General features: G+C 41.5%; 1 protein-coding gene across 6 annotated transcripts in view; it reads left to right on the top strand.

Annotated features, from left to right (window-relative positions):
- Window positions 1–24,009, top strand: part of CYFIP1 (cytoplasmic FMR1 interacting protein 1) — a 143,417-nt gene that overhangs the window by 72,409 nt on the left and 46,999 nt on the right. For all 6 annotated transcript variants that reach the window (XM_030571191.1, XM_030571175.1, XM_030571199.1 and 3 more), the window contains 4 exons: window positions 701–809; window positions 1,742–1,861; window positions 5,885–6,084; window positions 17,963–18,050. In XM_030571191.1, the coding sequence (XP_030427051.1) occupies window positions 701–809; window positions 1,742–1,861; window positions 5,885–6,084; window positions 17,963–18,050 (517 nt within the window). The remainder of the gene's footprint in view (window positions 1–700; window positions 810–1,741; window positions 1,862–5,884; window positions 6,085–17,962; window positions 18,051–24,009) is intronic.

The following is a 24,009-nucleotide window of genomic DNA, read 5'->3' as shown; positions in this document are numbered from 1 at the left end:
TCCAGAGAAGAGCAATAAAAATTATTAAAGGTCTAGAAAACATGACCTATGAGGGAAGACTGGAAAAAAAACCTGGGTTTGTTTAGTCTGGAGAAGAGAAGACTGAATGGGGGCATAACTGTTTTTAAGTACATAAGAGATTGTTACAAAGAAGAGGGAGAAAAATTATTCCCTTTAACCTTTGAGGATAGGATAAGAAGCAATGGGCTTAAATTGCAGCAAAGATGGGTTATATTGGACATTAGGAAAACCTTCCTAATTGTCAGGGTAGGTAAGCACTGGAATACATTGCCTACGGAATCTCTATCATTGGAGATTTTAAAGAGCAGGTTAGACAAACACCTTCCAGGGACAGTCTAGATCAGGGGTTCCCAAACTTGCTTCTCAGCTTGTTCAAAGTAATTCCCTGGCACGCCGCGAGATACTTTGTTTATCTGAGTGTCTGCAGGTACAGCTGCTTACCTGCAGACGCTCAGGTAAACAAAGCGTCTCACAGCCTGCCAGGGGCTTATCCTGAACAAGCTGTGAACCAAGTTTGGGAACCCCTGGTCTAGATAAAACTTAGTCCTGCCATGAGTGCAGGAGACTGGACTAGCTGACCTCTCAAGGTCCCTTTCAGTCCTACGATTCTATGATTCCTTGATTTCTGCAGTAGTTTGCTGTGTAATGTACAGTAGTAACCACTTTTTTTCCTCATAAGTCTGCTTCTGGATAAACGGTTGCGCTCCGAATGCAAGAATCAGGGGGCAACAATTCACTTACCACCATCCAACCGGTATGAGACACTGCTTAAACAGAGACATGTACAAGTGAGTAAAACTGATGCTACTGTATTGTATTTGAATTGCTTGCTTTTTTCCCCTCTTGTTCCACCACTTTTTTTTTTTAATAATATTGATGTACCTAGTGCTTATTCCACACCTGAGGGCATAGTATTCTGTTTCTGTTGTCATCCTATCCACAACAGCTTGACTCTGACCATCAGAGACAGAACATTATCATTTCAAGCAACAGTGGTAGATGACCTCTAAAGCTGCAAAGATCATGTTTTAATGCAAATATTTATAGTTTTTAAAAGTACAGAAATATGGCGCATGATGGAATTGTCTCTCTAAACCAGGGGTAGGCAACCTATGGCACATGTGCCGAAGGCGGCACACGAGCTGATTTTCAGTGGCACTCACACTGCGCAGGTCCTGGCCACCTGTCTGGAGGCCCTGTATTTTAATTTAATTTTAAATAAAGCTGCTTAAACATTTTAGAACCTTATTTACTTTACGTACAACAATAGTTTAGTTATATATTATAGACTTATAGAAAGAGACCTTCTAAGAACGTGAAAATGTGTTACTGGCATGCGAAACCTTAAATTAGAGTGAATAAATGAAGACTCGGCACACCACTTCTGAAAGGTTGCCGACCCCTGCTCTAAACTGAATAATTTTTCAGTCTTCTACAAGTTTATCATCGTCTTCTTTGTAAACATATTCATAATTAGCTCAGTGTTTGATTAGATTTTGATGCACCATCTATAGTATTTTTTGTGTGAGAATGTGGGATGGGGTAACGTGTACACAACATACGTGTTCATATGTATTATCTGTATATTATGTCTGAATATAATATACACATGCAGTTCTTCATTTTATCTGTTAATTAAGAAAAATTGGTTTTCTTACCTTAATCAAGATTAGTCTCATACCATTTTGTCTGATACATTTTGGGGGGTTGTTTTTTTTAGCTTCTTGGTAGGTCAATAGATCTGAACCGCTTAATCACTCAGAGGATTTCAGCAGCCATGTATAAGTCAATGGAACTGGCAATTGGTCGATTTGAAAGTGAAGACTTGACCTCCATTGTTGTAAGTATTGTTACTGAAGCTGACCAACAGGGTTTTCACTGGAAGTGTGGTAAACTAGTGACGTATCTCAGGCCTTGTCTACATTCAGAGCTGCACTCTTGTTTTTCAGCCTTATGATGTACTACAGGGGAGGGCAAACTACAGCCCGCGGGCTGGATCTGGCCCATCTGGCCCATGGGATTCCCAGCCCCATGGCGCAGCAGGGCTAAGGCAGGCTCCCTCCCTGCCCTGGCCCCGCGCCACTCCTGGAAGCGGTGGCACCATGTCCCTATGAACCCTGGGGAGGGGATGGGGCAGAGTGCTCAGTGTGCTGTTCTTGGCTGCAGGTACCATCCCCCGCAGCTCCCATTGGCTGGGAATGGGGCACCGCGGCCAATGGGGGCTTCAGAGGTGGTACCCGCAAGTGAGGACAGCGTGTGGCAGAGCTGCTTCCCACCCCCCCACCCCCCGGAGCCACTGCTGGACATGCTGGCCACTTCTGGGAGCAGCGTGGGGCCAGAGTGGGCAGGGACACACTGCTGCACACTGCTGCCATCCTGGAGTTGCTCGAGGTAAGCGGTGCCAGGCTGGAGCCCACACTCTGAACCTCTCTTTTACCCTGCACCCCAATCCCCTGCCCTGAGCCCCCTAACTCCGTGCCTTGAGCCCCCTGATGCACCCCTCCTCCACCCCAACTCCTGACCTGAGCCCCCTCCTACACTCCAACCTCCTTTCCTGAGTTCCCGCTACACCTGGCACCCCTCCTGTACCACAGCCTCCTGCCCTAGTCCCCTCCTACACCCCGCATCCCTCCTGTACCACAGCCCTTTGCCCTGAGCCCCTTCCTGCACACCGCACCCCCTCCCATACCCTGCACTCCCTCCCACACTCCTACCCCAGCCCTACATTCATGGCCATGCAGACAACTTTCCCACCCAAATGTGGCCCTTGGGCCAAAACGTTTGCCCACCCTTGATGTACAAAGAGAGCCTGAAAGATTTCTACAAAATACAAAATAAAACTCTTTTCTTTTTTACCTTAGAAATAGAAGATTTTCTTTGGTTTTGTTGGAGTATTTCTTGAGTTTCTCCTGATATGCCAGGAACTCTCACATATGTTACCGAAGGGGCGGGAGTGTTGTCGGACTAACAAAGATATCTGCTTTGTCCCAAAGATGAGTTAAATAAGTGTAAACAGAAAAGAAGTTAAGCAGACCAGCTGAAAACCTCTTCTTTCCTCCGTTGTTCAGCTTTCATTCTCTCCTCTCTCATGCTGCTTCACTAGTATTCCTGTCAAATGAGATCATGAAAGGCCTGGGCAGTCTAACATGGTGCACTGGCTTGTGTTACAGTGGTGTTTGAGACTGTCTAGTTCATTTTCCTGTGCTTGGGGGCTGGGAGCACTGAACAGGCAGCAAGCTTGGGAAGAGTGAGGGGGAGATCCCACCTTTTCCCTTCTCGAAGTTGTCCTGGTCAGCTCATGAGCAGCATTAATTGGTGTTGGAAGAAGCTGTGTTTTGCTTTGCTGGGCCAGAAGAAAATTTCTCACAGTGCAGGGCCTTGAGAGCAATGGAAGGAAAAGGCAGGCTGCATGATGTGCTTGGAAATTGAACTGGGGCAGCAGGGGGAGATAAGGTTTTCTAATTATTTAAGTTTGAAATAGCAACTTTTATATGATCAGCTGTTCTGTACTCTATACATAATTGCAGACCAAAAACAAATAATCCAGGGACTGAGTCTAGCATACAGTCTCATTAGATGCATGAAGTGGAATAGCTATCTCTTTCTCTAGACAGCCTGGTTCTGTAGAGTTGCCAATAGGAAAAACTTGTTTTCATCAGTAAAGTAATCAGATCTGACGAATGGCCATGGAGGGAACCCATATATACAATACCAAGGTGTCAGTTTAGTTAGTTTCCTGATTAAAATGTTAATGAGCAAACTTTATTTCCAAAGCTCCGCTGGTAGGCAAGAAGGCTTATGCCAGATCTCGCCATAATCTTACGCCCTTAGTTTAACCTGGGAGAGAAGGAGAAAAATACTCTGGTCATTTCAGCTCTTGCTTTGCAAGTTTAATATGCAACATCCTCACCTGGAATACTATGTTCGGTTCTGTTCACCCTATATCGAAAAAGATACAGTAGGCAGACGGGTTTCAGAGCTACACAACAATGAAAATTATGAAACATGGTGAGACTTCCATACAAAAAAAGACTAAGTTTGTTCAGTTTAAAGAAGAGGCATAAAAAGGGGGGGCAGCACAGAGACATACAGAATAACTGAATAGAGGCGCCTTGTGTATATGCATTATTAATACAGCGCCTGTCTTCATAAACAATTATTTCGTGGTAAGCTGGGAAGTAAATCTGCTCTGCACTAGCCTGCTGCCTGCTAAGTTTTCGTGTGGACCCTGCTGCTGCGCACCAAAAGTTCAAAGCAGTGTAGATTTAAGCGCACTTGGGAACTTCTAGTGCATGGGAGCAAGGTCCACACAAACGCTTAGTGGGTGGCTGGCTAGTGTAGGATAGATTTACACCCCAGCTTGCTGCGCATTAAGTATTTGTAAAAAGAGGAGTACTTGTGGCACCTTAGAGACTAACAAATTTATATCAGCGTAAGCTTTTGTGGGCTACAGCTCACTTCTTCGGATGCATGGAATGGAACACACAGACAGGAGATATTTATACATACAGAGAACATGAAAAGGTGGAAGTACGCATACCAACTGGAAGTGTCCAATCAACTGAGATGAGCTATCATCAGCTGGAGGAAAAAAAACCTTTGAAGTGATAATCGAGATGACCCATAGAAGGTGTGAGGAGAACTTAACATGGGGAAATAGATTCAGTTAGTGTCATGACCAACCATTCCCAGTCTCTGTTAAACCTAAGGCCACGTCCACACTACAGAGTAAAATCGAAATTAATAAAATCGATTTTATAAAACAGGTTTTATAAAATTGATTTTACGCGTCCACACTAGGGCACATTACTTTGGTGGTGTGCGTCCATGGTCCCAGGCTACCATCGATTTCCGGAGCAGTGCACTATGGGTAGCTCAGTAAAAGAATGGGACCAATAACTTCGATTTCCTTCCACAATAACCCTAAATCGATATAGTAATATCGATTTTAGGGTTACTCCTCTCGTTGAGCAGGAGTACAGAAATCGATTTTAAGACCCCTTAAAATTGATTTAAAGTGCCTTGTAGTGTGGACGGGTACAGCATTAAATCAATTTAACGCTGTTTAAATTGATTTAACGCTGTAGTGTGGACCAGGTCTAAGTTAATTGTATCTAATTTGCATATTAATTTGAGTTCAGCAGTCTTTCTTTGTGTAGACATGCCCACGGTCTTCAATTATATGATCACTTCCTTTCTCCTGACCCCTTTCTTCCCACTTACCTCTTTCAGTGCAGAGGATGGACCAGCTCTGGGGATGAATCAGGGTCGCAGCCTCATTTGCTGTAGGAGTCGAAAGGTGTGCAGTGAATGAGGCAGGGAATTGGAAGACAGTCCAAGGACAGTCTCATGGTTAAGGCAGTTGAATGCTGCCCTGGCAACCTGGATTCTATCCCTGTCTCTGCCACAGCATTTCCTATGTGGTGCTGGCAAGTCACTTTAATCAGACTTTTTACTGGTGGTCATTAGTGGTGTGTTCCGAAATTCAAGCCCCCTCCCCGGCTTCAGGTTGGGCACACAGAAATTGAGGAAGTGTGACTGAAGTCATTGGGTGCCTTGTCTGAATATATAAAGCATTGTGCATAGTGCTAAGTGCTCTGAAAAAACAGGTCCTGGGTGCCTGAAGTCAGGCACCCAAAATTAATATAAACTTATTACCTTAATCTCTCTGTTCCTCAGATCCCTGTTTTACTGATTGGAAAAATACGCCCCCTTCTCCTCACCGGGGTTTCTGAAGCTGGATTAATCTTTGTGAATCTCTCAGATGCCGTAATGATGAGCGCCATAGTATAGCTCATAAGGAAATTTGATAATTCTCCTCACGTTTCTCCCCCCCCCCCTTTCTTGTTTTAAATGTTCTCAGGAGCTAGATGGCTTGGTAGAGATAAATAAAATGACACACAAGCTACTGAGCAGATACATGACCTTAGACAGCTTTGATGCCATGTTCAGAGAAGCCAATCACAACGTGTCGGCTCCCTATGGAAGAATCACTCTTCATGTCTTCTGGGAGCTCAACTATGATTTCCTTCCAAACTATTGCTACAATGGGTCCACTAACAGGTTAGCATGAAGGCCTTTTAAATCATTGTCTTTGCATGTGTAGTTTGTTGTATCAGCAGGGTGAAATGTATAGTAGATTCTGTTTACCTGGTATAAGCGAGGGCTGACAACTGTCTATATTTTGGTGGTATTTTTAAAAATACAATTTCTCATTTAAAAAAAAATCAATTAATTGAGTCCCAATGGGTACATTGGTTTCCTTTTTTTAAAATTAGTTTGTACAAAACTTGAACTTTTATCATTATTTATAGTCAGAGGAAGAACTGATTACAAGTGAAGGTTGTAACAGCTTGTCTCTGCCATAACCTCTTTCATAACAAATGTTGGTGAATCCTGTCTTTGTTCGCCTCATGTTTTGCCTCTATCTCCTTTTTAAATGTTTGGAATAGTTCATGTGGCATACAAATGTACATGTGTAAGAAAGCAAAGTGATTCAGACTACTTATCCATTCATACATTTGACAGTGCTAGTATATGTCCACAATAGGAGAAAAGCCAAACTTAACCTGAGTTGCCAAATTCGGTGAAATTTTAATGTTCTATCTACAATATGCTGTAAAATAAAGAATATCTAAAAATAGTTAAAGGTACATGTTAGGAGGAAATTTTCATAAAAAAAGCATGTAGTAAAACATTTTACAACAATAAGTAATAGAAGCAAAATTATATCCCTTGATTTTGTGATAATGCAAAGAAAAGAGGATGAATTACTGGTTTGAGACAGAGTTGAGTGGTTGTGTGTAGCCACGTATCTTTGTACATGTGTCCTCACTCTCTTCTGCACTCTGGCAGTTTTGGATACACTGTTTCTATTGATTGCATTACTGACCCCCTCTTTTGTCATTGAGGGCAAGTGCCTTTTGAAGTTGACCACAGTGCAATGGATTCAAGTGTAAATGCACTTTTTTTAATCACAAAGGTTATTAATATAGCAATGTAGAATTCCCAGCCATCAAAACTGAGCGGATTTTGCAAGTAAGCCAAATTCATATAATTCAGTCTTTTTGTTTTCCCCCCACGGGAGGTTAGTGGCATTTTTGCCTACCTATGTATTCTGATCCGGGGCTTCTATTGCTTTATATAGCTGACACGTTCACAAATATATACTGTGATTTCCTGCTGCCATGGCAGATTTATTCCATGTCTTGCATTCCTGCTTTTAAGGATACAGAATGGTAGAGATGTGGGGGCGGAATTTAAAATACAGAATGCTTGAGTCAGTTGAGGACACTAACAGGACAAGAGGATTTGAGGTTTTTTTGGACTTGTGTTGCTTTACTTTCTTTTCAGTTTGTGGTTAAAGCACATTTACCTTCAGGAGCGAAATACAATGAGAGACCTGCTGGCTATGAAATGAGGTTGAGTTATTCAGGGGTGGGGAGAGGTAGATCAGCATCATTTCACCTCCCATTCTCCCCAGAGAGCTTCCTCTGTCTTCCCTTTCAATAATACTTGTATTTTGGGTCAAAGTTTCTGGCTATGCAGAAAGGCACAGTGTCCTTTTTGTTCTGGAGGCATTACTAAACAGCTTTTATTGCTTGAGTCCTCCTGTGGAGAACAGCTGGATGTATTTCTTACGAGTAACTACAAATGTTTAATTCTTGTCAAAATTCTCAAATTCAGCCCCAGACTCATTCAATATGATGAGGTTTTTTAGGAATAACTGGAATACAGTTACCTGGAATAACACTGCATAGTTAAACTTTGACTTTCCTATATTCTGAAAGCTTCACCAATCAAAGAAATTTAAACATCTACTGAATATATTTAGTCTGTGTTCAGTCATCAGATCAGAGGCTGCATTTGGTATATGCCTCTAAAAATGTTTAGGAAGTGAATGTGGAATCATTGAGGAAATCAAATTGGGTTCTGTGGTACGGCTGCTTATTTATATAAAAGTGTGTACACAAATTGGGTTAGGCTGAGCTCCAGCCTAGCAGGATAATTAATTTGAAAGATGATAAAATGAGGGAGGTCTTAGATAACATCTTTGCTAGTCATCCAGCTTGATTGATTTCATTATTGTGCACAGAATTGCTCTGATATATACAGAAAGTTTTAAGCATGTATGATCACATAGCTATGTGCTTTTTTGAATTGTGTGCACATACACACAATTGAGCCAGTTAATTTTTTCCTCCTAGGACTCTGTGGTATCTTGCAGTTTTTAACATGTCTGTATGTGTACAAACATGACTGCCATTAAAGTGCAAAGTACAGACTGAAATACATTATCAGTTTGTCACACTTTAGTCACACAAATTATTACAAGTAAGCCCAATGATTAAGTTTTCAATATATTATGTGTATTTGACGGCTCTGTGTGCGTCGGCAGTTTCATTCTTCCCCTTCCATAGACTATTCCTTGTGTGAAGGCTACACACAAACGTCAGAGGAAAGAAAAACATTGATTTTAAAAAAAAAAAGGAATTGTAAAATTACAAAAATTAGCGGGGGTACGAGGGCAGGTGTAGAACATGTAATTTTTTTCAAATTAACTTGTCACTCTCTTTTTAATCTTTAGTTATTATTTAATATAAATGCTTAAGAGTAGAACTAATTTGTGCATAGCATTTTGTGGAACTCTTCAGGCATTTACAAAGACTTCAGTCTTGGGGGCACAAACATTGAAGTTGTTTCTGCAGAAGTATTACAGCAAACTGCGCGTTGAACTACCTGATCATCTGTAATTATTTTACATTTGATAGTGCACTGAGATTAAACAATAGGATGGACTGCTATTAAAAGATTTAGAGATTTACTAATTGCAGCTGCTGGTTTTCAGAATTTTAGTCACATGAGTTTGTTAACCTCCTGTACGTTCAAGTCCAAGAAGAGGCTGCAGTCTTGGTTATTTGTGGAAACGTAGGCTGTCAAATGTGTGGCAACAGCTCAACTCCACTAGCCCTGGGTTCAAGTTAGTCATGAGATCCAGGGGATTTTTAATTCACCTCTATTAGAGTGCAAAAGAAACAGAACTGACTGTGATTAAGGCTACATTATAGTTAAAGGTATTTTTAATAAAAATCACGGACAAGTCATGGACAGTAATAAAAAATTGACAGCCTGTTACTTGTCAATGACTTTTACTATATACCCCTGACTAAAACTTGGGTGCTGGGCGAGGTAGAGGGGAAGAGGGCTGCCCGGGAGTGGTGCGGGGGCTGGGTGGCAGCGCAAGGCCTGGGACCCCCGCTGGTGCCAGGGGTGGAGGGCTGGCGGGCCAGCAGGCTTCCTAGCTGGCTCTGCATCTCCCCCCCTTCACCCCACAGTAGCAGCAGAGTTTGGATGTGGGAAGGGGCAGGGGGTTGGGGCATGGGACGGGGTGAGCTGGGCTCTGGGCAGCTCTTCCCTGGGGGGCTCCCTGGGAGTGGGCGACATCCCCCTCGCTCAGCTGCTAGGCAGAGATGTGGCCAGGCATCTCTGTGTGCTGCCTCTGCCCAGAGCACCAGGTATCATGGCCAATGGGAACTGCGGGGGTGGTGCCTGCTGAACCGTTGGGCGACAGGTGTGATCCAATGAAAAATTGCAGCTTGTACAAAATAGTTTGTCACTATTTTGTACAAGCTGCATGTAGAATTTGGCTTCCAAATTCTTTCACACGATCTGCTGCAGTAATAGTTTTTGAGGTTTTTGATTTACTTTGGATGCTCATTTTACAGTAATTGCATGTGTCTTCTGGTAGGTGGTCAATTGAGATCAGTACAGTACGTAACTTCCCTAATGTCCATATCTACCAATCGGTGAGTTCAGCCCTGAGTATGATTTGCTGCTGTAAAGTGTCAGTCAAAAAATTCTGTCAAGTACCTCACCTTTCTTTTTGTTTTTGTTGAAATAAGCTAATAATTGCACCTGGAAGTGCGGGCAGTTCCCTGTACAATGTCCCCTCCCCAGGCAGCTGCAAAGGGAGGGGGACAGGAAGCGAATGGGGAGGAGGGGTGCAGAGCTATGTGCAGCCGGAATAGATACCCAAGAGCAACCCTGCAAGGAAAGAACAGCTCCTGTCCCTCCCGAACCCAGCTGGGCGCTTCCAGCAGCACAGGGAATATTGGATCCAACTCCACAAGTCTCCTCCAGCTGCGGGAACCTCTGGGGCTGCTGCCCAGTCCCAGAGCATCCTGCAGCAGAGGGAGGCACCCGGAGGTGGGTCTGGTCTTCTCCCCCGACTTCCACCCCCACCACCAGAGAGGTTGTGCAGGGAAGGGACAGGACTTGTCCATCCCCAGCCCAGCTGGAGCTAGGAGTCTCCTTTGCTGGAGGGCTCCTAGGAACAAGTGGACATCGGTTTTCACTGGGAAATTGGTAGGGCCCTACCAATCCATGAGGTGTGTCGTATTGGCTACTTAATCTCCTTTCTTTCATGCTGGCCCACCGTCAGAAGAGGAGAGGAAGGCCACTTCTTCTCTCCTAATGTTAGTCCCTTCCACTGCTGTTCTTTTCCTGCCCTCATTCCTGGCATCAGACTTCTGCAGTTCAGTGGAAGGAGGAATTCTCTAGAAGGTTTAACATATGCCCTTATCTCCAAGGAGGCTATCTGTCATTTTGCCATGTATACTTTGAAACTACTTTGTGCCAATGTCAATAAACCTTGTTTATGTGTTATTTGTATCTTTCCCTTTACTATCTTAATCAGCTAAGTTAGCAGTGTAAATGAAAGACATGTTGAGGAAGTTCTTTGTCCTTTCTGGAGTTTATATTTTTTTAAAAATTAAACGTTTAATAAAACCCAAATATTTTCAGAACAAACTAAATTGCTAAAATGTTTTTACTATGAAAAGATTGATTAGAAGTTCAATATGGAAATACCACTGCATCTGTTTAGTCAAAAGTTGGCATGCTGTCTGCTGTGCTCCCCACACTGTGTACAGTGGCACAAGTTAACACAATTTAATAAAAAAGCTCATATTTAATTGACAGGTTTGATGAGATTTGAGGTAAGCTATTGCAGGGTTCAGTTACTAATATATCCTGCAATGATTAAATAACCAATCATGCTACTTGTGCCTATCGTTTATTGTTTCATCAACTCTCCAGCTTTGTATTTGACTTCAGAGGGGTCCTATTTTGAGTTACTCTGTATTCAGCCAAATTCTAAATATATAGTAGTAACAACACCTATTTTTATGTGGCACTTTTCATCAGTAGATCTCAAAGTGCTTCGTAGTCTTTAATGAGTGTATCCTTGTAATCCCACTGGGAGGCAGAGAAGTGCTGTTATCCCCACTTTATAGTTGGGGAAGTGAAGCACAGAGGCTTAGTGACTTGCCCAAGGTCACACGGATGTTTGTGGTGGAGCAGAGAAATTAACCCAGGTCTTCCAAGCCCTAAGTAATGCCCTAACCACTTGATCTCACACCGTAAGCATACCCCTACAGGGAACAAAATATAAGTTTCATGTAGGTCTAAAAATAAAATACACATAACTTTTGTCACTTTAAATATTTCATTCAAGGCATGATTCTTTAGCTTTCATATGCTAATTTACAGGAACAGACTAAGGCCGTGATCCTTATGTTCAGGCAATCTCACTTGTCCGAGTGGGACCTGACATAGATTTTTGCAGTGACTGTAGACTTGACTATCTTAAGGGCTTGGTCTACAACAGGGGTAGGCAACTTATGTCACGCGCGCCAAAGGCGGCACACAAGCTGATTTTCAATGGCACTCACACTGCCTGGGTCTGGCCACTGGTCCGGGGGGCTCTGCATTTTAATTTAATTTTAAGTGAAGCTTCTTAAACATTTTGAAAACCTTATTTACTTTACATACAACAATAGTTTAGTTATATATTATAGACTTATAGAAAGAGGCCTTCTAAAAACCTTAAATTAGAGTGAATAAATGAAGACTTGGCACAGCACTTCTGAAAGGTTGCCAACCCCTGCTCTACAATTAAAAGTTACATTGGTATAGCTGCAGTGGTCAGTGGCATGAAAAAAACATGGACATAGCTGAATCTATGCCAGGATTTTATTAACATAGCTATGTCGACATGAGAGGGCTTCTGTCCACATAGCTACCATTGTTCGGGGAGATGGTGTTCCCATACCGACAAAGCTTCTTCTGTCAGCTTAAACTGCATCTACACTAGAGGGCTATGTCAATATATCTATGCTAGCATAGGCTCCATAGGGTAGACATAACCTTAGTGTATAGCCTTCAGTTCAGTAAAACCCGCAAAGAGCTGGAATTGACCACTGGTTGATAGAGACTTTTTTTCTATAGAGTGTTTTTAGTTAAATTAGTATCAGTTTAGGTGGTGCCTGTTGTCCTGTGAGTTGACTGTTGCAGACTCCCTCACATTGGTCTCTTATTGGTATGAGATTATTTGAAAGTGATATGATTATTTCCAGACCAGTGTTGTATTTATCAGTCATTATTTCAAAAGCACTGGTAAACCAACCAACAGATTTTTTATCTCTGTGATCAACTTTGTTGTGATTGCTTAGAACTGTAGTGATGAAAATGGATAAATTTCTGGACAGTCATCAACACAGAATAAATCTAACAAGAACTTGTTATCTTGGAGCATGCCAAACCATACACAGAGTAGTGCAGCTCAGTTATTCACCAAAGCAACTTTTCCTCTTTATCAGAGAAAGTGAGGGGAAGAGAATCTGTCCAAGTAATTGCCAGTCTTAAAGGCCTCATTCTTCCACCTCTTTTATTCAAACTATTCAGATTTCAACATTTCTATTTGAAAAGGAAACTGAGAGCATAACACTTACAAGGAATTTTTTAAAGAAGATTTTTCTTTATATTTAAGAATTACAGATGATGTTGGTAGGTTCTAAAGAATTCAGTGCAGTCCTTGGGATTGAAGGATGGAAGTTGTAATGCATAGTCTCAAAATGGATAATATGAATCAGTCAAGGATACTGAAGATCTGTTCATCTTTGTTACCTTCTGGCTTCTTCAAATCTTCCTTTGCCAGAAGGTAACAAAGATTAACAAGGATGATCCAGTAGAATCCCCCGCACCCCACCTTCTTCCCACCCATCTCTTGGGACCATATACAACACAAGTCTCTGGCTCCAGACTTTTCACCGCAGCACCTTGCTAACGTTTCTGAAAGGGAGAAATTGAACAAGTGGGCTCAATGTCAGAGAACTTTAGGACAGTATCTAATGAACAGCTTGAACAAAGATGCATGTTAGCTCATTTCAACAACTGTGATTCATGTGAACTTCTGCTCTGACTGAATTCTAAGGCAAGTGCTGCCCTACCTGCTCTGTGCTCTGCTCCAAGTACAGTGGAAGTCTGAATGAGTCTCTTCTTTCCTCAGTCACCTGAAGACATTGTAATTACTTCTATCCCTAACACTTAAAATTAACAATAGAGATGGGTCTGAGTAAAAACCATGGATCAACATGTGAATGGGTACAACTCTGCAGCTCTGGGCCATCTCTAATTATTCACTATGACTTCTGAAGTCCATTTACAGCTGAATAGACCTTGACTGAGCATTGACTGTTTTGTGAAAAGTAATTTAAGATTCTCAAGGAAATTGTTGATAGCCCAGTAAATCTTGCACAGTATGTCCATGCACTGCAAATCCATTTTATCTTTAGTGACCGGGTATAAGTGTTACTCCTCTTCTTTCTTTCACTTGTAAAAGTTTTCACTGAGCATGAAAATGAGTGTCAGTTTAAAGGTAACAGGGGTAGGGTGAGGGGAGAAAAGAGCAATCTCAAGCACTGTCATATGTCTAGGATTACTTTGAGTGATGTCATCAAATGTTTACAACATCCCTGATGAACTCCATTAATGAAAAATCTCTGTAAAGAACAAATAATCTCAAGAGGAAGTTTCTAAATAAGTGCATTACAGTTATACAAGAGAATGGAAAAACTGATAAATCTGGGAAATCCAAATGAAAGGCTATTTTATATAAGATAATAGATATATTGTATCAAAAGCCATATACCTGAGTGATCTTTTCTTCCTCGGAAGCAGCTAAAGGCAAGCAGTTTCTGAATTTTAACAAGTGCAGATAGCTTGGAAAGATGTTAAAATCTTAACAAACAACTGAAACTTTTAGTATACTTATTTTTGTGCAGTTTTATAAAATACAAAAAAACTAAGATGTTATAAGATACACTAAGAGAGTTCAAGTTATAAAAAAATTAACCTGCTAAAGAATATACTCATTCAAAAGCCCGATTTTTTTTAGTAAAAGGAAGGACCAGAGAAGGGGGTCGGCTTATGAACAGGTATAGAGAGGGAGAGCTGGGACACAACCTCTACCCCCAACAGAGGGAGCAAGGAGAGGCAGCAGAGCCGGAAGGGAAGTCTCTCTGCTTCTGGCCATGCTGCTCTCCCTCCCAGACTCCGAAGCAGCTGCAGCTCTGGGGCTGCAGCCGTGCCTCTCGGACCCACCCCCCCAGAGCAGGCTGTAGCCACACCACCGGAGCACACTGCGGCTGTGCCACTTGGCCCAGCCTGCTGGAACATGCTGCGGCCGCGCCACCCGGTCTGGCTCACAGGACCAGGCTGCAGCCACGCTGCCGAGCCTGCCGAGCAGCTCCAGCCAGGCCAGAGACATCCTCCCCAGATAAGGTGAGAAGGGATGGATGGGGAGAGTGTGAGGGTCCCTGGGCTAGGGGTGGGGTCGTGGAGGGTGGTCACAGGGGTTACTCCCCTGACCCCCAGCTTCTCCCCCCCAAAACATTTCCCCACCAGTTGCTGTCCCGGCCTGTCAGGGCAAGCAGCCGGCGCGCCGGGACACTTTGTTTACGTAGGTTTACCTCTGTGCCTGCGAATGCTCAAGTTAAACAAACCATCTCGGCCCCCCAGTGGCTTATCTTGATGGCCTGGGAGCCAAAGTTTGCTGACCCCTGGGTTATAAAAATTTTCCATTTTTACTTATCCATCTTGGCGAGGGGTGAGGTTGGCTTATAAACGAACCGGCTTATGATCAAGTATATACGGTAATTGCAAACTGAGGTTCGTTTTCTGTATTCTACAGTTTTCATGCACATTGTTGTTGTTCTATCAGCATGGATGTTTTTATCTTTAGCTGGATAATAAATATCTTTAATGTATGCCTCATTTGTGGCTAGAAACAAATTTTGGCTAAAAGTTATTTCTTTTGCACATTCAATTTCTAACTGTATTTGTAACATCGTTCATTTTGGTTTACAATGTGTATTTTAAGGACATTCTCTTCTGAATATTTTCCTAGTTAATTTTTGTTTTAAAAAATGTTATGGGATGGAATATGCCAACTATCCAACCAGTGAATTGTTAGTATGGCCAGTATTTCTTTCCTCACATATTTAAAGGTTTGTGTGCCATTTGCCTAGTTTCTTCAAAATCCCCTTTGGTAACTTCAGAAATTTAAGCCACTTTGCTTCAAACACACACAATTGTCTCTGTACTCGTACTACGTGTTACATATATGCATTTCTATTTGCAGGATTGTTATTGCAGAGTAGTAGAAATTAATAAAATTGCAGTAGCTGCTAAAATTAAAATCTTGCAAAAGTTAAATAAAAGGTAAACTTGCAGCAAATATCAAAAGTCAAATTCTGCAAACCGTTGGTCATGAAAACAAGTCCTCTTATGCAAAATTCTATTGAGGGCTCCACCATAGATTTCTTACCAGAGTAAGGATTGCTTTTAAGCAAGTATGTACAGATTCTGGGCCTTACTCCCTCTAAATTCAACAGACTACTGTGACAAATAGCTGCTTGTGGACACTACTTCCACTGGTTTTCCTTTTGCCCATAATATATTTAAATATTTCTTTGTTCCTCTTGATTTCCTCTGCTTATTGCATTTTTCTTCTTTTTTTTTTTCTTTTAACTTTGGCCTCACAAGTTTTGATTGTGTACTGTTAATTGCTCGGTGGCTTCCCTGTTCTTCGCATAGGATTGCCACCTCTGAGGTACAGAAAACCCTGGGACATCTGGGATGATCCTGAGCCTACAAAACTGAACAGTTGGCAGTGTGTACAGAGTGCTCTTCAGATTTTCTAGGATAGCTACCTCAAAAGAGGGACCATTTTGGAAAACCTGGACAACTGACAACTCTGTCTTCACATGTGGAAACACTTTTTTCTGGTCTATATATACCTGGACCACTGTATCAGGTTCATTGAAGGAAATAGCTTCCTTTGTGTACCATTACAATTGTATATGCCTGGGAAACAAGTGGCCTGAGCACATATCAGATTCTATATCCGTCTAAAAAGCATGACTAAATGGATGTCTGCAAATCTGAATTTTCTGCCAATACTATTTTTCTGAATTCAGTACCAGCATTATATTCAGGAAAAAAATAGCATTGTAGAGAATTCAGATTTGCAGACATCCATTTAGTTATACTTTTTAGCTATGTGTAGAATTTGAGGCATGTTCAGATCATTTGTTTCCCACGCATATGCATTTTTAATGGTGTACAAAGCAAGACTTACTTCAGTGAATACTGGAATTAAAATTATGATGTTACTTGCCGTACACTGATCTTGACAGAATTAGTATTCTAATCTGTTTTAAACTCTCTGATAGCAACATACGCTGCATCTGATTGTTGCAGGCACAGAGGGTGCCGGAGGCAAGCAACAGTGGTTCGTGCCCAGAGTGCTTAGCGTCAATAAACACACCAGGGTGGAGAAGCAAGCAAAGTTTATTTGAGATCTCAAAGCAGTGCTGGGAGACTTAGCATGCCTCAGATCCAGCACCCCTACACAAGCGGCTTTTCCCTTTTTATAAGTTTTTTTTTTCTCTCCCCCCCCACCTTCCTCCCCCTGTAGCAATTACGTAAGCGCAGGTGCATTAAGTAATCTTGGCTGCGGCAGCTCATTAGTAAGCTTTCCTTCTGCAAGCTATCTTGTCCTTCTGCTAAAGGTGCACAGGCCTCATTATTTCTGCTTTAGACCAGTTAGAACTGTTGCAACTGATAATGGCTGTTACACCTGGCTTTTTAGGTCGATTATAGTTCAGACATGGAGGGACTCTTGTCTGCTGAGGCCTAAAACCAGGAAGGCTCCATACCCTGGTGGACTTCCACCCTCCTGAGTTACTTAGGGTTATGTTTAGTGACACCAACATGATGGTGAAGGTCTTAAAAAAACATTAAACAGGAGTGGCAGTATTTTAAAGAAGCAAGGTGGGTGATTTGAATATGGAGAACAAGAGTTATTTATGCACTGACACAGAATTGGTATGGCAAACATACCAAATGTGTCACTGCACTTTCTGACAGGAGTGCATCTATTATGGATACATTTTTCTTGTGCAATGAAATTGTCCACCACCAGGGTAAAGCTTGTTTGTACAGAAGGCAGCTTTCTTGGGGCTGGTCCAAGATTGTGAAATCTTCTCCTGCAGGATTTATAAAGCACCAAAAAAACTTTGCCACTTTCCATTCCAAGTGGAAGGAGCACTTTTCTATTTGGCCTTCACTAATAAAAACACAGTACCTCAGCACACTGTGCATACATTTGAAAAAAAAAGATTTTATTCCACACACAGATTTTCCCTGTGGATAAAGGAAGGTGGGTAGGAGGAAATCCCTTTCTCTCCTTTGTGGGCTACCTGTATCATTAGCACCTACGTGGAGAAAGAGGGAGAGCAGCTAACATTGGGCTGCTAATTCTTCTCCAATGCAGGTGCGAGAGAAATGTCCTTCAGTGTGCTGATGGGCACCTTGGAGCCGCACAAAATGGGAAGTAAGATGCAGCAGCAAAAAGATGTGGATTGTAATCTGGTTTCTGCCCTGTTCCTGCGGCAGTGCAACTGTGTGCTGCCCCCTGCTTGACTTGGACTGTAGGATTAGAATGGCGATTTGATTTTGTGTGTGGACAGAAGCAGCATGATTTAGTTATATTAGATGTGCCAGTGTAACTAACTATGTCTATATTTTGCTTTTGTAGATTTGTTCGTACTGTGTTACCCTTTTCTCAGGAGTTTCAAAGAGATAAGCAACCTAATGCACAGCCGCAATATCTCCATGGATCAAAGGTTAGATTTTATTACCCTATATTCATGGTTTTTATACACTTGATGACAGAACTTTTTTGAAAAATGTTACAGTACAGAAATGATTGGTTATGAAATTTACCATTAATGTGCTTAAGTATTTAGCGTATATGCTTCTTGAGAATATTTTAAATCTAATTTGCTCTTGGATTTTGACTGGAAGGTGCAGTAATATATGCAAGACAGTGTAAACTTTGTGGTTTGGTGTTTGGCCGTATCTAATGTTGTTCAAAATTAGTTCTCGTGTCAAACTTAGATTGCACAGTTCTCCACAGCAGCAGAGGAGAACTGAACAGAAAATGAGCTGTGGAATTTTTGTCAACCACAGAGAGAGGGAACATGAGCCCACACTGAGAGCAGCTGCTCCTTCATTGCAATTCCTGTGGTGGTGGTTACAGAATGAGATGAAACAAGTAGGAAAAGCTGCCCTTTGACTGTAATCAGACTTTAAAATAAACATAAGGACTCTCTCTCAAAATCTCAGATATTAAACTGTTTAAAAAAACCAGCTAATAGAAACAGGTAGATGATGATGGCTTTAAGCAAGGTTACAACAGTGAGTGTGTAGCACTCCTGACTCCTCATCCTGTGCCTTATGTGTGAGACAGCATCTGATACCCAAAATGCCCCATTCTGCAAATGCTTATGTGTATGCACATAACTTTTAAGTGAGTAGTTTTATTGACTTTAATAGAACTACGCACATGCTGATCTTTGTAATAGTGTATATTAGGGGTATAACATCCTTTCTCATCCTTGCAAGTGTGGGACTTGATTACCTGTTCTTAGCAATAAACATTTTATTACTGGTCACAAAGTTATCTTTCTTCTTTAATATCCAGCCAGAATAATTTAACCTGTCACAAGAGCAGTAAATTCCTAGGTTGACACTTCCATTATAACTCCATGAAGTCACTTTTCCTTTTGTTTTTTTGATTTTTAGGCTGACACTCCTTTTGTGTTTTGCTTATGGAATGTGTGTATAGGAATTAATAAGAGGCTTTTATTAAATGGATAGTAAGAAAGAAGTAATTCCTAAATTTAGCAGTATAAATAAATAACGGAGTCTATATTCTTATTGCAGCAGAAGCACTAGCTTTTTAAAAAACACTTTACAAAATAAACTACACTTCCTAGATCCTGACTGTGACAGATTTTCTTCTCCCCGCCCCTGCCCCCCTTTGAGATGCCGCCTGGAACTGGGGTACCATTGAGCCCACCTGACTCACCAGCCTTTTAACTGTATTGCTGTGCAGTCTGCCAAGCCTTCTCCCAGGCTTCAGACTGCACTTTACCAGCATATATACAGGTAGGGACACACCCAGCTGCAGCTGTACACACAAATGCTGAGATAAGCTCTGCATGGGAAGGCTCAGCTAAGGAACTGTCCAGTGCTCAAGTGCACACCCCGCCCTCTGGAGTGTGAACCCAAAATTTTACTGTCTTGTGCTGCACAGAGAATGGTACAGCATAAGCTCATGAAATTCTCCCCTTCCTTCATTGTGGAGGGGAATATACACAGCTTTCCATCCCAAGTTATGATTTCCACACCACTGATTTTAGACAAAGCAAACACAAGTTTACTAACTACAAAAAATAAATTTTAAGCGATTATAAGGGATAGCAAACAGATCAAAGCAGATTATCTAGCAAATAAAATAAACATACAACCTAAGCTTGATATACTAAAGAAATTGGTTATAAATAGCAAATTCTCATCCTAAATGTTTTAGGCAGCTTGCAGAGATTCTTGAAGGCAAGCTGCATTTGCTTGCAGCTTAAAACTCCAGATATTTCTTTCACAGGCTAGACAACCCTCTCACCTGGGCTCAGCCCTTTTCCCCTAGTCCAGTCTTTTTGTTCTCAAGTATTTCCAGCACTCCTTGATGATGTCACTTCCCTGCCTTAAATAGTTTTTGCATATGGTGGGAATCCTTTGTCTCCCAGTGTGATTGCCATTCCCACATCCAGTCAGTGGAAAAACACTAGTATCATCATGGAGTCCAGTACCAGGTATCTTGGACATGTGTCCCTGCAGCCATAACTCTGAGGCTTTTTGCAGTATCCCCAAGAAGGCTCCCTGGTGCGAGTTTAGCATCTTCAAAGACCTATTGTTCCCCCTAATGGCCCTTCCCACCTGGCCACGTAGACTGATTGCATTCTGTCTAGTGGGCATTTCCCAGGTGTAAACACGTGTAAAAGATGCATAGATGATATTCCTAACTTCAGATACAAAAATGATACATGCATACAAATAGGATCATCATATTCAGTAAATCATAACATTTCCAATGATATCGCAAATGACCCATCTTGCATAAAACACATCTTAGTTATATCATAATCCTATCATAACCATATCTCTGTGAAGAATATGGGGCATAGTGTCACACTGATATCCTAAAAAGTTCATGGGAAGGAATAGGTGGTAATTTTTCTGAACACCCTGTCCCAGCCCATAGCTTTGTAATAACAGTGCTTTAACAAGTCACTAGAAAGTATTTTAAATAGAGGAGATGAATTATCACTCTAATTTTGCAGCATTTTTCAAGTAAGAAGAGAGACAAAGTGCCAGCTTTATGTGAAGAATATTTCTCATTTCATGGTACAATTAGATGGGTATTAATCTAGAAGAGGTTGCAAATCTTATGTATTGTATTTAGAATTATAACTGATTCAGTGAACCACCTAGGTATGTTTCATTCTTGTATGGTTACTGTTCATTATCTAATTATACTTAGCACATCTCATTTTCAAAGTACTGTATACACATGAATTAATTATCACACCACCACTGTTAGGTGCTGTAAGTATTGTTATATCAGTTTTTACAGATTGATTTAAGTGATTTGTCCAGGCTTATATAGCTAATTATAGACAAAGAAAATACAGCTCAGAAGTGCTACACGTTCGGTCCCAAGGTAATGATTGCATTTGTAAAATGTGTGCTTCTAAAACATAAAGGAAAAATGAGAATTAGTCTTTCTTTATATGGAAAATTTAAAAGTTAAAGTGTTGCCACAAATAGTGATTTTAATTAGAATATTCACTTCCAAGCAGTTATTGAATAGTGTGTGGGGGAAAGCAGAACTGTACATCACCCTGGATTTATTCTATTCTTTACTACTACTTTGAATGATGGTCCCTATGTGTATGCCTGTGGTGTGTGTTTCCTGCAGCATTGAACTTAAAATATTTGATGTATGATGGTGGAAGGGCATTTGGGGTCCAGCAAAACAATATCTGCCATCTTTGGATTATTAGGCAAGATTCTGAATGCTCTGCTGGAGATGAACTTTCATAGATTTATAGATTCCAAGGCTAAATTTGTTTACCTGGAAGATTGACCTGTTGCAGAACCCTTTAAAAATAAAATGCTCTCTGTTTGCAAGTAATGGAGCCAACTGAGAAGTGAGGACAGATCATGCCATTGAGTTCCCCTTTTCATCATCCAGCACGCCCAACCACATTCTCTTCTTTAGCTTCTCACAGCTCTGCAATAAAACAGGTATTAACTCCCACTGTGACTTCTATTAAGATTACCAACCCATCCTTAAATCAGCAAAGTATTTTTTAAATCCATAACAAAACTCTCCACTTTTTTTGATTTGGTAGATTTTCTGATAAGTAATGAAACACACACACTCTTCAGGTTGTGTATGGTCTCCTGTCGTGCTCTTCCAGTTAACTGGTCAGTTCCTAAAGCAGGATCAGGAACATCTGATTTTATGTACCCTCAGACCTCTGTTTTCATATCAGTAATGAGATATACGTCAGTGGATATTGTAAACGGCTCCTCCTGGCTGGCACGGGGAATAGAATAGTCAGCTGGAAAAATACCTAACTGCAAAAAATGACTGACTTTATGTCAGCCAGAATGTTTGAGAGCATGCAGAATGATGTCTCTTGACTTCATTCAAGAGTCAAATAGCCATATAGGACATACTGCCATCAGGTTATGGAGAAATGGCTCTGGAGGAGGAGGAAATATTGGATGGCCATATAATATTGCATAACTCCCAAATGGGAGAATATTACCTTAAGAATCATGATTAGCTTTATCTGATTATGAAGCATAGAATTCTTATGGAGGATATGTAGATCAGCCACTACAGAGGCTACTTTTGGCTTAAAGAGCATTTACTAATACTTAAACAGTTAATATACAGTTAGGTCTTCAGAGCTCTGTGTGTATATCATCTAATTTATTCTGTAGAGGAAAAATATTCCATCATCCAAATTAAAGACATAGGCTGAAGTCTTGGCCACGTTAAAGTCAATGGCAAAACTCCCACTGACTTAATAGAGGCAGGATTTCACTCATGATGTATGCTTGTCTTTGATGAGAAACTATTAATTGACAAGTAGAGCATTCTGAGTGTCTTTTCTTCCATCTGTAACCTCGCCTCTTTGTTTTTGTTTTTTGTTAATGTCAGTTATGTGTTAAGAACATGAAGCATATTTTGGTAACAGTTTGATAGGAGGATTTGATGTCTTAGGGGAGTGGAGATAGTACACTGAGCTTTTCACCTTGAAACCACTTAACAGGGGAAAAAAAAAAAGGATTTGCTGTCTGGCAGTTCAGTGGTTTATGTTAAATCAATAGTAGTTTCAGGTCAGTTCCTAGGTCAATATTAATTTGCACTGGTTGGTTCTTATTAACAGTCTCAGTCGTCACTCTAAATGTATACCTTCTCATTTAATCAAAGAGCAAGCTGCCAAAACACAAGACCACCACAGTGAACCTGAGATTGTAGAGAGATTATCTGACTGCAGATTCTCACAGGTTAGAAAGCCAAATCAATCAATATGGCTCAAAGCAGGAGATTATTAATGTTCTAATTCTATATAGGGTGACCTAGGGTGAAACTTTCAAAAGCTCCTATGTCGCACTTTCAAAACTGACTTAAGCATTTAGGCTTAACAGTCTGTTCCATGTCATATTTAGCTGTGACACTGAGTACTTTTCCCAAATCAGAAGAGCTCTGTGTAGCTCAAAAACTTGTCTCTTTTACCAACAGAAGTTCATCCAATACCTCATCCATCTTGTCTCTTGAAGCACTTAATTGCTGTTGAAAGTTGTTGGGACTTAGGCTCTTAAGTGCCTACATTTTTGTCATTGTTGTGTACACAGGGCTGTAATAAGTAAAAGCCTGAAGTAATACAAAGATTTTATCACAGCTGAAAATTGTAAATAATATAATAGTGCTATAGCAGTTTCCATCAGGGATCTCAGTGTGGCATACTAACATCAATTAATTGACCCTCTCTAAATCTTCGGGAATTTTGTTGAGTCCCTGTCATGGGGAAGCTGCCTTTTATGGGGAATTAGGGCCTAGTCTGCTTGAGACTGTCTTATGTGAAGTCCCTACTTGGGGTCATTAACTGCCTCAGGTGGCTAATTAGCAACCCAGCAGCTGGACCTAATAAAGGTTATCCAAGCTCAGTTAGAGGGAAACTCTGAAGGGCGACAGGACGCTCCTGTGGAGAGGAACTCCCAGAAGAGGCCTGAGCCAGAGGGCTGGGCAGGGAGCCTAGAGGGTGAGCTCTCTGGGGAACCCACCAGCGTGGAGAGTCTGGGAGAGGTGTTCCTGGAGAGGAGGGCTGCAGTCAGCAGGCATATAAGAGGGTCTGGTCTCAGCCAGGGATCTCCCAAATGCTGCCCTGGCAAGGATCAGCGGCTGTCCTAGAGAAGATTGCAGTGGTTGGGCCTCCCCGCACCTCTGAATCCAGAGAAGGGTCTTACTCCAGTAGGGGCAGTAGGCCTAACAGCAGGGGCAGAGACAATCTTGGGGGAAGAGTATGGGTGGAAACAAGCCCTAGACTTAGGTGAGGAGACAGAAGGGCTCGAAATGACTTAGTCACCCAAATGAGATGCCGGAGTGAAGTTTTGTTTATATTCTGTTTTGGCTTTTCTGTTAAGAAACGAGACCCTCCCCAG

This window comes from Gopherus evgoodei, chromosome 1, assembly GCF_007399415.2.
Source record: "Gopherus evgoodei ecotype Sinaloan lineage chromosome 1, rGopEvg1_v1.p, whole genome shotgun sequence".
NCBI classification, from domain to species: Eukaryota; Metazoa; Chordata; order Testudines; family Testudinidae; genus Gopherus; species Gopherus evgoodei.
This window is presented reverse-complemented; position numbering and strand designations above follow the sequence as displayed.